The 14725-nt window shown below is 47.0% G+C and overlaps 1 protein-coding gene across 1 annotated transcript; it reads right to left on the bottom strand.

The window, feature by feature from the left end:
* On the bottom strand, positions 1 to 9825 carry LOC144953758 (NXPE family member 4-like; the record flags this gene model as incomplete). The annotated part of the gene is made up of 4 exons (XM_078884351.1): positions 1 to 977; positions 3548 to 3769; positions 7282 to 7358; positions 9119 to 9825. Coding segments are annotated over 4 exons (1539 nt in total), but the record flags the coding sequence as incomplete, so codon positions are not given.
* Positions 9826 to 14725: the final 4900 nt, after the last annotated feature.

Genomic DNA, 14725 nt, shown 5'->3' with positions numbered 1-14725 from the left:
TGCCCATAGACTCAACACTGCCCATAGACTCAACACTACACATAGACTCAGCACTACCCATAGACTCAACACTGTCCATAGACTCAACACTGCCCATAGACTCAACTTTGCCCATAGACTCAACACTGCCCATAGACTCAACACTACCCATAGCCAAGCCTGGTGGTGTTCATTCAGACGCTGTCTTCTCGACACACCTGTTCTCCACCTGAGGACGGCTGCTTGCGTTGTGGCCGAAACGTCGTGAGAATTGTATTTTATTACGTTTCATTTTTATTATTTTATTACTTCCCTTCTACGTGACGACTTTACCGAAAGAACCAAGAAGGTGACTCACTTCTCCACTTTCTCCTGCCGCAGCCACCCGGGGCTTGACTCGCCATGACCGTGAACTCGTGCGCGACAAAGGGGAGCAAGTAGAAATGCGGAATGCGTTGGCCTCCCTCAACAAACGTACGACAAGAAGAGATCCACTTGGTTCTTCACGATGCTCCTATCGGGGTGAATGTTCTGGGACCCCGCCGACAGCGTCATGTCCCACGCGTCGACGAACGCCACCCGGAGACCCGCGAACGCCTCCACGGTGATGCGGTTCATGCGGAACGTGTTCCAGTTGTTGAAGATCTCCAGGCTGCCCGGCGTGCACGTGTTGGCCAGCTTCACCACCACCTTGGTCCGTGGGCTCCTTGCCAGGAGTCGGCCCACGGCCGCGGCGATGTTCCCGATCCTCCGACGGAAGACGTCCAGCGGAAAGGCGGTGAAGTGTGCCCCCAGGCAGATGCCGATCACCGTGTTGGCTCCGCCCACCGTGGCGTCGATGCGCTTGGCGGTGTTGACCATCTCCTCTTTGTGCGTGAAGAAGGATGTGATCAGCGGGTACGTGTGGCAGTGCCAAGTCATCAGGATGCTGTTGTCGCCGTCCAACGCCATCCTGGGGTCCTGCTTGCCGTGCTTTCCAAGGTCCACAAGCTTCAGCTCTGAGGAGGGTGGAGGGGGGTGGAGAGGGGTGAGCGGTGAACGCCTGGACAGTCGTTCCGCTCACCGCACTCGCCCGGCGGAAGAGTCGTCACCCGCGACTCCACGCGGCGATCTTTTTGAAATCTATCGAAGGGGCACAACGTGGAACGTGCAGATTCGTATACGCCTGCGAGATTTGGACGTTGAAAAAACTAATCCCCATATCTGCATTTTACCATAAATATGCTAAATTCCTCTGTTGATATGCACATTGCTTTGTCAAGGCGCCTTTCCTCCCCTAACCCAGCAGCTTAAATATACGCTGCCAAGCTTGGTGGTGTTTCATTCAGACGCTGTCTTTCCGACAGACCTGTTCTTCACCTGAGGACGGCTGCTTGCGTTGTGGCCGAAACGTCGTGAGAATTGTATTATTTTATTATGTTTTACTTTTTTATTTTTTATTTTATTATCTCCCTTCTACGTGACTTTACCGAAAGAACCAAGAAGATGAATCCCTGCAGTCACGAAAGCATTAAATCGAAAGTTAAAAAGTCGCTGAAGGTATTGGCACTCGAAATGTATTATTGCTGCAGAAGGATTACTGCTGCATATGAAGCTGGACCCAAAGATGGCCCCGTAGAAGAAGACAACCTGATGAATGCAGGCAGCGACGAGAAGGAAATTGGCACTATTTGGACACATATACACGGTGCTTAAAAACACATGCCTGCGGAGGGAGCTGGTAGGAACGTTGGGTTGCTCGGTCAATGGCCAGGGTCAATGGCGGCGTGGTGTATTCCGCAAATATGGCCGACTGTGAGGGCGGGCACAAGCCGGCGTGAGTAGGTTAAACGTTGAGTTTTATAAGGGCACCACGGGGTGACCAGCCCCTCCCCACCCAGCCCCACCCCTCCCACCCAGCCCCACCCTCCCCACCCAGCCCCTCCCCACCCTCCCCACCCAGCCCCTCCCCACCCAGCCCCTCCCCACCCTCCCCTCCCCACCCAGCCCCTCCCTCCCTACCCAGCCTCTCCCCACCCAGCCCCTCCCCACCCTCCCCACCCAGCCCCTCCCCACCCAGCCCCTCCCCACCCAGCCCCTCCCTCCCCACCCAGCCCCTCCCCACCCAGCCCCTCCCTCCCCTCCCAGCCCCTCCCTCCCCACCCAGCCCCTCCCCACCCTCCCCTCCCCACCCAGCCCCTCCCCACCCAGCCCCTCCCTCCCCACCCAGCCCCTCCCCACCCTCCCCTCCCCACCCAGCCCCTCCCTCCCCACCCAGCCCCTCCCCACCCTCCCCACCCAGCCCCTCCCCACCCTCCCCTTCCCTCTCCACCCAGCCCCACCCTCCCCACCCAGCCCCTCCCCACCCAGCCCCTCCCCACCCAGCCCCTCCCCACCCAGCCCCTCCCCACCCAGCCCCTCCCCACCCTCCCCTCCCCACCCAGCCCCTCCCTCCCCACCCAGCCTCTCCCCACCCTCCCCTCCCCACCCCACCCAGCCCCTCCCCACCCTCCCCTCCCCACCCAGCCCCTCCCCACCCAGCCCCTCCCCACCCAGCCCCTCCCCACCCTCCCCTTCCCTCTCCACCCAGCCCCACCCTCCCCACCCAGCCCCTCCCCACCCAGCCCCTCCCCACCCTCCCCACCCAGCCCCTCCATCCCCACCCAGCCTCTCCCCACCCAGCCCCTCCCCACCCAGCCCTTTCCCACCCTCCCCTCCCCTCCCCACCCTCCCCTCCCCACCCAGCCCCTCCCCACCCTCCCCTCTCCACCCAGCCCACCCCTCCCATTTTTGGATGCACGACGGACGGACGGACGGACACAATAATCCCCTGTGGGCTGGTGGAACCAAGAGGTTCCTACCAGTAAAAATGTGAACACTTCCGAGAATTATCAACAAGCCACGAGAAATGTTGTGCCTCCGGGCTCTGGACAAGGAGAAGATTTCAGGTTTGTGATGATGATGATGGCGAAGAAGTGGAGACTATTTGACTTTTTAAGCTATTAACATATATTTGTTATCATGTTGAGGTGTATTATCCGTTCTTTTTCTATTAAAAAAGACAGTCCTATATTAGTGTTAACATTTTTTAAAGCACCCTGTAGTGTAGTGTATAGTGTATAGTAGTGTGTAGTGTAGTGTATAGTAGTGTAGTGTATAGTAGTGTAGTGTATAGTGTAGTGTATAATAGTGTAGTGTATAGTGTATAGTAGTGTAGTGTATAGTAGTGTAGTGTATAGTGTAGTGTATAGTGTATAGTAGTGTAGTGTATAGTGTATAATGCAGTAGTGTAGTGTATAGTAGTGTAGTGTATAGTGTCGTGTATAGTGTCGTGTATAGTAGTGTAGTGTATAGTGTAGTGTATAGTGTATAGTAGTGTAGTGTATAGTAGTGTAGTGTATAGTGTAAGGTAGTGTAGTGTATAGTGTAGTGTATAGTGTAATGTAGTAGTGTAGTGTATAGTGTATAGTATAGTGTAGTGTATAGTATAGTGTATAGTGTAGTGTAAGGTAGTGTAGTGTATAGTGTACGCACGGGTTCCTGCGCCTCGTCACGCACAGAAGGCCACACGGGTGCCACGTTGCCCTACCCTTGACGAATGAGTTGAGGTATTCCCACCACTGGCGGATGGTCGAGTCCCCGAGGAAGATCACCTCCTTGTGCCTGAGGCACTTTCGCACCTCGGCGGGGCTGTCGAAGGGCCTATTGTCGCAAAGCACCGACCGCCACACGTTGTTGAAGTAGTGGCCGCTGGGTGATGGGTTGCCCATCCCCGGGACGCAGGCAACCCCATGGGCGTTTTCTCGCGACCCTGCAGAGGAAGGGGGGGTGGTTCGTTGTCAGCGGGGTTAAAACGCAAGGATTCATGCTCTTAGTTTTTTCGGTAAAGTCACGTAGGTAAAAAAAATGAAATTAAAATTAATAAAATATTTTATTTTTATGAATTTTAATTAAATTTTTGTTCATTTTTTTTACCTACGTGACTTTACCGAAAAAACTAAGAGTAGGATTTAAACGGTTTTTAAAGATTTAATCAATCCATCAATTTACACAATGAGACATCTTCTTTACCAGTGGTAAAAAATAGTGATAAGTTTTTACCCTTTCAACTGGTACAAAAACTGACACCTTTATACAAGGCATCATGTTTGCAATAACCACAACACAAGCAGTCAAAATGCAAACAAAAAGAAACAACTCTGATGATGATAATGGCATGCACTGTCCTTGAAGTTGATTGGTCCACACCCGAGACAGCTTTTCTTAGAGCCTAGTCTCCATTGGTGTTGGACCAGATGACGCCAAAAGGCGTACAACTCAAAGACAGCGCACTATCAGAGTATTGAGAGCTCGGGGTAAGCATTTACACTATGAGACCTTGTATAAAGGTGTCAGTTTTTGTACCAGTTGAAAGGGTAAAAACCTTCTTGGTTCTTTCGGTAAAGTCACGTAGAAGGGAAATAATAAAATAATAATAATAATAAAACATAATTAAATAATTCTCACGACGTTTCGGCCACAACGCAAGCAGCCGTCCTCAGGTGAAGAACTGGTCTGTCGGAAAGACAGCGTCTGAATGAAACACCACCAAGCTTGGAGCGTATATTTAAGCTGGCTCCAAGCTTGGTGGTGTTTCATTCTTCACCTGAGGACGGCTGCTTGCGTTGTGGCCGAAACGTCGTGAGAATTATTTTATTATGTTTTATTTTTATTATTTTATCATTTCCCTTCTACGTGACTTTACCGAAAGAACCAAGAAGATGAATCCCTGCAGTCACGAAAGCTTTAAATCGAAACTTAGATTAAGGCCATCATCAGTCTAACATCTCCTAGCCACCGTAGTGGCCATGCAAGAGCAGGGCGCACTGCACAAGGCAGAGCGTGGTGGGTGTCCATTGTTTGTCTTGATTTTGGAATCCTTCCTCCCGCCACCTCCGATTAGTACAGTTGGCTCTGTGCCGTGCGAAAGAAGTTCAACCTGCGTGCATTGCACTCATCGCGTGGTTAGGTGCATCAGCATTGACTGAGAAGATCTGAAGAAAGTGACGGACTTTAAGTACCTTTCTTTTTTCACACTTTTGTTATGTATGCCATGTGTTAGTTACAAACCGCACCTCTCCATAACAAAGGCCCAGTCCTTTGTTATGCAGTCTACTCTTGGTCTTAAGCCTCACCTTACCATATTAATAAAAAAGTGTGCAGTTCCTGGCCCTTACCCCCTCAACCATTATATATACGGAGTGGTATTTCTTATGATCTCTCATTTACTTGATACAGCTGTCGTGGCTGTGACGGTTCCACCTGAAGACGGAGGCTTGTGTTGCCTCCGAAACGTCGTGATTTTTTATTTTGTTTTATTTGACTTTTATTAATTTACATTTTTTACCTACCTGGGCTCCACCATCAGCTCAGATGGAAGCGTCACGACTGATGTGAGGTCACGAGTCAATGCGGCATGGATGAAGTGGAGGCAAGTCACCCGAGTCCTCTGTGATCGGAAAATGCCGGATAGGCTGAAGGGAAACATTTACAAGACCATCGTCCGACCGGTGGCACTCTATGGATCCGAGTGCTGGCCAGCCACAACTGTACACGAACAAGCTCTCCACACCATGGAGATGAGGATGCTCAGATGGGATCGTGTCATGAACGAAGACATTCGGAAGCGACTTGGTGTGGCCCCCCATTGCGGACAAGATGCTTGAGGCAAGGCTTCGGTGGTACGGCCACGAGATGCGAAGTGAAGAGTCATCAGTGGCCAAGACTGCCGTGCGTTCTAGATTTGAAGCTTTCGTGACCACAAGGATTCATATTCTTAGGTTTTTTCGGTAAAGTCACGTAGGTAAAAACATTAAAATTAATAAAAGTAAAATACAAATCACGACGTTTCGTGATTCTTGTGTTGCCTCCGAAACGTCGTGATTTTTATTTTACTCTTATTAATTTTAATGTTTTTACCTACGTGACTTTACCGAAAAAAACCTAAGAATACTGCCGTGCGTATTGAGCCAGAGGACCGCTGTCCACGCGGACGTCCGAAGAAGCGATGGATGATGGATCGAATAGAGGAAGACGTTAAGACGGTCAACGCATCCCCCGAAGAAGCCCTGGACCGAGCCAAATGGAGGAGACAATGCCGAAAAGCGGACCTTGTGCCACAGCGGGAACAACGCTAGGAAGAGTAGAGTGTGGTTAGGTGCACGTAGGAAGCGAGGCGTCGGAGAGCCGGGTCAGGAATTAGGGTCGTCGGAGTAAGATCACGGGTGGGTTGGAAGCTTAAAGACATGGGTTCGATCCCAGACCCTGACGATGCCTGCTGATGTGTATTTGGAATCTGCGTCTCTCTCTCTCTCTCCTCGTGGTGAGATGTTAACTACCTCACCTCGTGTACAGGAGGTCGTGGGTTTGATCTCGGACCCGGTCGCCTGCTGATGTGTATTTGGAATCTGCGTGTCTCTCTCCTCGTGGTGAGATGTTAACTACCTCAGCTCGTGTACAGGAGGTCATGGGTTTGATCTCGGACCCGGACGGACGCCTGCTGCTGTATATTTGGAATCTGCGTCTCTCTCTCCTCGTGGTGAGATGTTAACTACCTCACCTCGTGTACAGGAGGTCGTGGGTTTGATCTCGGACCCGGTCGCCTGCTGATGTATATTTGGAATCTGCGTCTCTCTCTCCTCGTGGTGAGATGTTAACTACCTCACCTCGTGTACAGGAGGTCGTGGGTTTGATCTCGGACCCGGTCGCCTGCTGATGTGTATTTGGAATCTGCGTGTCTCTCTCCTCGTGGTGAGATGTTAACTACCTCACCTCGTGTACAGGAGGTCGTGGGTTTGATCTCGGACCCGGACGGACGCCTGCTGCTGTATATTTGGAATCTGCGTCTCTCTCTCCTCGTGGTGAGATGTTAACTACCTCAGCTCGTGTACAGGAGGTTGTGGGTTTGATCTCGGACCCGGTCGCCTGCTGATGTATATTTGGAATCTGCGTCTCTCTCTCCTCGTGGTGAGATGTTAACTACCTCACCTCGTGTACAGGAGGTCGTGGGTTTGATCTCGGACCCGGACGGACGCCTGCTGCTGTATATTTGGAATCTGCGTCTCTCTCTCCTCGTGGTGAGATGTTAACTACCTCAGCTCGTGTACAGGAGGTCGTGGGTTTGATCTCGGACCCGGTCGCCTGCTGATGTGTATTTGGTAAAGGAGCAACTCAGTGGGGACTTTACACCAGGTAAGACAAAAACTTTGTTAAAGTTTCAGTGAAGTGTGCGACCTCCGCACTTTACACGGTGGACATCCAGCGGGCGAGCTCGCGGTCACTCACCGTTCACCGCCACCACCACCGCCGCCGTCACCGCTTGCACGAGCTGCGATATGGGCAGATTGGCGTGGAGGTACTCCCTGCAATGCAGCCACACACAGAGGGGTTGAGTGAGAGTCCAGACGGAGGCTATCATCGCCGCTCGCTCGCTCCTACAAGGCCAGTCCATCACACAATTAGATGGAAAACTAATTTATTTAAAATTATTGTCGTTGTTGTTGTATCTCATCATGGGACCTCCTTTGCCAGTACCAAAATATACTAATAGGGGTTTTCCCCCTTTTTTCTGGCAACAAAACTGACACCTTTTGCAAGGAATCATGCTTACTACATTAACCACAATACTTGCAGTCAAATGCAAACAAAAAACAATACTCTGATAATTGATGCATTGTCTTTGAAACTGATTGGTCCACACCAGAGACAGCTTTCGTTAGAGCCTAGTCTCATATGGTGTTCCACCTTTTGGCGTCATCTACCCTACCCGATACCCGGCTACCCGTACCCGGCCGGGTACGGGTACCCATTTGCGACCCTGGTGCGGCCGGGTACGGTTACGGGTAGGCCGTGAGTCACTGCTGAGTCACCGTTTGTCACTCATTTCTCAACATCTTGTCTCTTCTCACAATTCAAGTTCCTAGAATCAACCCACCCACGCCTGCAACATGGCTTCATCCCAGAGGTCGCAATCAGGTACCCGATACCCGTACCCTACCCGTACCCGGCCGGGTACGGGTAGGGTACCCGTTTGCGACCCTGATGCGGCCGGGTACGGGTACGGGTAAGGAATCAAAACCTGTTTGCGACCTCTGCTCTGCAGTAAGCGTCCGAACATTCCGCGTGGCAATTAATTGAAGAGTTACCAGCCCCTCGCGCCCATCCAGAGTCCCCATTTGGCCGCTGTGGTGGTTGCAAGCACAATGAGGGGTATAGCCGATTTCGGAATTGTCCGTTACCTCCATGGCACTGCTCACATCAAATTTCGATTTAAAGCTATCGTGAGTGCAGGGATTCATCTTCTTGGTTCTTTCGGTAAAGTCACGTAGAAGGGAAATAATACAATAATAAAAAAAGAAATATTATTTTATATTATTCTTTTATATTTTATTAGATTATATTATTTTATTATGTTTTTATTTTATTATTTCCCTTCTACGTGACTTTACCGAAAAAACCAAGAAAAAGTATGGATCCCTGCAGTCACTAAAACTTCAAATCAAGATTGAACTAAACTATGTTTATTTTTCGATTTAAAGCTTTCGTGACTGCAGGGATTCATCTTCTTGGTTCTTTCGGTAAAGTCACGTAGAAGGGAAATGAAAATAAAACATAATAAAATAAATCTCACGACGTTTCGGCCACAACGCAAGCAGCCGTCCTCAGGTGAACAGGTCTGTTGAGAAGACAGAGTCATTCAAAAACGTCGTGAGAATTATTTTATGTTTTTTTATTATATATTTTTTATTAAAATTTTATTATTTCCATTCTACGTGACTTTACCGAAAGAACCAAGAAGATGCTCACATCCAGCCACAGCGTTACCGTCCATCACCGCCGAGGAGCCAAAGGGGTTGTTTTTTGCCGGACTCACACACACGCACGCACGATAACACATCATGGTGACTTAGGTTTTTTCGGTAAAGTCACGTAGGTAAAAAATTAAAATTAATAAAAGTAAAATAAAAAATATTTTTTTTCTTTTATTTTTATTTTACTTTTATTAATTTTTATTTTTTACCTACACGGTGACTTTACCGAAAAAACCTAACAACATGAATCCTTGCAGTCACGAAAGCTTCAAATCTAGAATCGTGGCGACTGCTCTCGTCATCGCCGTGACCTTGAGAGAATCCTCTTCTCGTCGTCGGCGAAGATGCGCGGGTACTTGTTGTAGGACCAGTGTCCCCGCAGCGAGCGGCAGGGCAGACCCGCCGGCTTCTCGCACAGCCACGGCTCGCCCAGCTCCGGCTCCGTGTAGTCGCACACGTCCCCGCTGGCGTTGAGCAACACGTGGCACGCGGCCTTCGCCTTGACTCCGCCCGACTCGAACAGGCCCCAGAAGCTCACCTTGTCCGGCAGCGACTCCCTGACCCTCTCCAGCAGCCCCACCGCCTCGCTCGGGTTCACCATCTTGACCTCCAGCAGGCCCTCGCCGGGCCACGCCGCCACCAGCTCCGCCGCGTAGCTGCCGTCGCCGTTGTCCGTCACGACCCCGGAGGCGGCGGCCCCGAGGGCGACGTTGTAGACGCGCGCCGCCAGGAAGTCGCCGCCGTGAAGCTTCCGCCGGCCCGCCCCGTCGCGCATCTCCACCCTCAGCAGCACGGAGTCGCCCACCGCTGTGGCCACCGGCGGCGTCGTCGTCGTTGTTGTTGTCGCTCGTCCGGCGACGGACACGACGGTGACGACGCTGAGCTGAGCGGACGAGACGGAGCTCAGGTTGGTGGTCACGGGCAGGTCCCAGCGCGTCAGCTCGTACCGCCGGTGGGACGTCGGCGTCTCCACCGCCGCCCCCGCCGCCGCCCCCGCCGCCGCCCCCGCCGCCGCCCCCGCCGCCGCCCCCGCCGCCGCCCCCGCCGCCGCCCCCGCCGCCGCCCCCGCCGGAGCCGCCGCCGGCGGGGCGATGGAGGCGGCGTGGTGACCCGCGCTTGGCTCCACCTCAGATTGCCGGTAGATCTGGTGGTGGGGAGGGGGGGGGAGTGTTTTATTATTATTGGTTTGGGGTGTTTGAGCTTCTTCACAACTCCTGATGCGTTTTTTGTTTTGTTTTATTTTACTTTCATTAATTTTAATGTTTTTTACCTACGTGACTTTACCGAAAAAACCTGAGAATATGAATCATTGCAGTCACGAAAGCTTCAAATCTAGAATTCCTGATGCGTTGCCAGAAAAGGGTCAAACTGAATTCTTATAGCAGAGCGTGTTTCGATTGAAAGCTTTCGTGACTGCAGGGATTCATCTTCTTGGTTCTTAGGTTTTTTCGGTAAAGTCACGTAGGTAAAAACATTAAAAAAGTAAAATAAAATAAAAGTAAAATAGAATAATAAAAATATTTTTTTATTTTTTTTTATTTTACTTTTTTAATGTTTTTACCTACGTGACTTTACCGAAAAAACTTAAGAATATGAATAATTGCAGTCACGAAAGCTTCAAATCTAGAATTCATCTTCTTGGTTCTTTCGGTAAAGTCGCGTAGAAGGGAAGTAATAAAATAATAAAAATAAAACATAATAAAATAATTCTCACGACGTTTCAGTTGAGGACGGCTGCTTGCGTTGTGGCCGAAACGTCGTGAGAATTGTATTTTATTATGTTTTATTTTTAGTATTTTAAATTGTATTTTATTTTTATTATTTTAAAATTGTCTTTTATTATGTTTATTTTTATTATTTTATTACTTCCCTTCTACGTGACTTTACCGAAACAACCAAGAAGATAGATAATTATCGATAGAATGAATGGGGGTTAATGAGTGAAAGCCATATCATGAGCATAATTCGTATTATTACGACAGTAATGATGATGATGATGAATGGATTTAACGAATGGGCGTTAATGAGTGAAAGCAGTATAATGAGAATAATTATTATTCTGAAAGTAAATGATGATAATGCTATTCTTGGTTCTTTCGGTAAAGTCACGTAAATGGAAAATTTTAATAAAAATATAATTAAATTAAAAATGTAAACAAATTAAATTAAAAGCAAAAAACCCACGACCTTTCGATCGCAACACAAGCCTCCAACTGCAACTGCTTATAAGTAGTGACTCTGTATTATCCACAGTCCAATTAATCTGTAGAATCCACAGTGCAGTTAATCTGTAGAATCCACAATGGAGTTAATCTGTAGAATCCTATTGTAGTGAAGTGAATCTGTATTGTAGTGGACCTGTAGAATGGTTATACATCTTTAGCATTGATGGTGAAGTGACTCTGTATTGTAGTGAACCTGTAGAATGGTTATACATCTCTAGCATTGATGGTGAAGTGACTCTGTATTGTAGTGAACCTGTCTAATGGTTATACATCTCTAGCATTGATGGTGAAGTGACTCTGTATTGTAGTGAACCTGTAGAATGGTTATACATCTCTAGCATTGATGGTGAAGTGACTCTGTATTGTAGTGAACCTGTAGAATGGTTATACATCTCTAGCATTGATGGTGAAGTGACTCTGTATTGTAGTGAACCTGTCTAATGGTTATACATCTCTAGCATTGATGGTGAAGTGACTCTGTATTGTAGTGAACCTGTAGAATGGTTATACATCTCTAGCATTGATGGTGAAGTGACTCTGTATTGTAGTGAACCTGTAGAATGGTTATACATCTCTAGCATTGATGGTGAAGTGACTCTGTATTGTAGTGAACCTGTAGAATGGTTATACATCTCTAGCATTGATGGTGAAGTGACTCTGTATTGTAGTGAACCTGTAGAATGGTTATACATCTCTAGCATTGATGGTGAAGTGAATCTGTATTGTAGTGAACCTGTAGAATGGTTATACATCTCTAGCATTGATGGTGAAGTGACTCTGTATTGTAGTGAACCTGTAGAATGGTTATACATCTTTAGCATTGATGGTGAAGTGACTCTGTATTGTAGTGAACCTGTAGAATGGTTATACATCTCTAGCATTGATGGTGAAGTGACTCTGTATTGTAGTGAACCTGTAGAATGGTTATACATCTCTAGCATTGATGGTGAAGTGAATCTGTATTGTAGTGAACCTGTAGAATGGTTATACATCTCTAGCATTGATGGTGAAGTGAATCTGTATTGTAGTGAACCTTTCGAATGGTTATACATCTCTAGCATTGATGGTGGAGTGAATCTGTAGATATCCTATTTGAGATCATCAGATCTACTACAGAATTACCTTCAGGAAATGGTAAAACAACAACGTTTGCACCACGACGATCGTGATGATAACCGAAGTGACCTTCAGGCAGCTCATGTTTTCGGTGTCGCGGTTTTTGCGGCGGGGAATTTTCTCAGAGAATCGGTCAATTCCTGCGCAACAAAGACGGAAGGAACATCAACGACACGGGGTTGATAATTGTTTTTTTTACCCTTCTATCTGGCAACAAAACTGACACCTTTTTTTTTTTACAAGGAGTCATGTTTGCATAGACCACAATACCTGCAGTCATAATGCAAACAAAAAACATAACTCTGATAATGTATGCACTGTCCTTGAAGTTGATTGGTCCATACCCGAGACAGCTTTTCTTAGAGCCTAGTCTCACATGGTGTTTGGACCAGTTGACGCCAAAAGGCGCACAACTCAAAGACAATGCACCATCAGAGTATGAGAGCTCGGGGTAAAGCATTTACACCATTGGAACCTCATTTACCAGTAAAAAATATGATAATTGTTTTTTTACCCTTCTATCTGGCAACAAAACTGACACCTTTTTTTACAAGGAGTCATGTTTGCATAACTCTGATAATGTATGCACTGTCCTTGAAGTTGATTGGTCAATCAACGTTTTTTGTTTGCATTATGACTGCAGGTATTGTGGTCTATGCAAAGATGACTCCTTGTAAAAAAACAATGAGAGCTCACGGCTCAGTTGACACGACCTCGGGTCAACCTATGAACGGACTTCTTCGTTGTCGGTTAAACAAAAACCAGTCGACCAGCAGCAACGTCAACAAGACAGCAAACTAAGAAAACATAACGCGAATGCCGGGTCCACCTTTAGCGTAGCAACAGCACATTCTCGCCACCTGCCATTGTTGATAGCAGACAGCCTTGAACCTGGCGTGTACGCAAGGCTGCCTGACGCGTTCACTGTTCGTCGCCATCGCCCTCCAAGTTATTAGAATGTCGAGGAGTGGTCCATAAATGACGTGGCCGATTGATAATTGGTTTTTTACCCTTCTATCTGGCAACAAAACTGACACCTTTTTACAAGGAGTCATGTTTGCATAGACCACAATACCTGCAGCCATAATGCAAACAAAAGAACATTACTCTGATAATGTGCACTGTCCTTGAAGTTGATTGGTCCACACCCGAGACAGCTTTCCAAAAGGCGCCTTTTGGCGTCATCTGGTCCAACCCAAGTGAGACTAGGCTCTAATGAAAGCTGTCTCGGGTGTGGACCAATCAACTTCAAGGACAGTGCACATTATCAGAGTTATGTTCTTTTGTTTGTATTATGACTGCAAGTATTGCGGTCTATGCAAACATGACTCCTTGTAAAAAGGTGTCAGTTTTGTTGCCAGATAGAAGGGTAAAAAACCAATTATCATATTTTTACTGGCAAATGAGGTTCCCAAAATGACGTGGCCGATTTTTGACCCCCCCCCCCTCCTCCCCCCTCGTCACACGGCGTCACAAAAGTCAGACCCCCCCTCAAATGTGACGACACAAAGCTCTGCCCCCCCCCACCCAAAACCATATTTCCATTTTGAAAATAAAACATGCTTCAATTGTCATTGTAGTGCGTATTTAATGTGGCGCTGTACTCTGATGTTGTGGGAGAAAACATTGATCAAAAAGGGGGCGTTGGAAAGCTGAAATTTAGCATAAAATTCACCTGAACATATTCAACGTCTAACTAAAACTGCAGATGTTCAGAATGTTGTATTGAAATTTTCTTATAACTATAAAATATTAAAAGTTATTTTAACAATTAAAAAATACTTGAATCTTTGGAGTAGAACGAAGCTAAATTGAGAGTACAATTATAACAATCATATTAATTCCACAGAATGAAAATTCCATGGTAGAATCATTAAAATAAAAATGTTTAATAACAATTAAAAAAAAATTACAAAATTTTTGTTCTCCATTCTTCCATGGAGAAGCAAAATGCTCATTCATGGAATAAATAAAAGGTGAACTTAGTCAATTTAAATAATCTAATAGTTAATAATGAAAATTAAAAAAATTAGTGTTGTTAAAACAATTATATTGTTTATATTTATTTAAAGTTACGCATTTTTACGTGACGTCACATTTCTCAAACCCCCCCCATCCCCCCCTCGTCACACATCGTCACAAATGTCTGACCCCCTCTCCCCCACTAGGTGTGTGACGTCATTTATGGACGGCCCTATCTCATCATCGGTGCCTCATCTTGTTACAGAACAATCCAGACTTTGTTGGTCACCCCGTGCACCTTATACATCTCAAAGTTCATCCTACAAAGTCTCTGTACACGACACTATACACTATTATACACTATACACTACACTATACACTACACTACTATACACTACATTACACTATACACTACACTACTACACAATACACTACTATACTACTATACACTACTATACTACTATACACTACACACTACACTACTATTCACTATATACAATACACTACTACACACTACTATACATCTTAAAGTTCATCCTACAAAGTCACTGTACACGACACTATACACTACACTACTATGCACTACACTATACACTACTATACACTACTATACAA

The sequence above is a fragment of the Lampetra fluviatilis genome, chromosome 82, assembly GCF_964198595.1.
Source record: "Lampetra fluviatilis chromosome 82, kcLamFluv1.1, whole genome shotgun sequence".
Lineage (NCBI taxonomy): Eukaryota > Metazoa > Chordata > Hyperoartia > Petromyzontiformes > Petromyzontidae > Lampetra > Lampetra fluviatilis.
The sequence above is the reverse complement of the archived record's forward strand: the minus strand, read 5'-3'. Positions and strand labels throughout refer to the sequence as shown.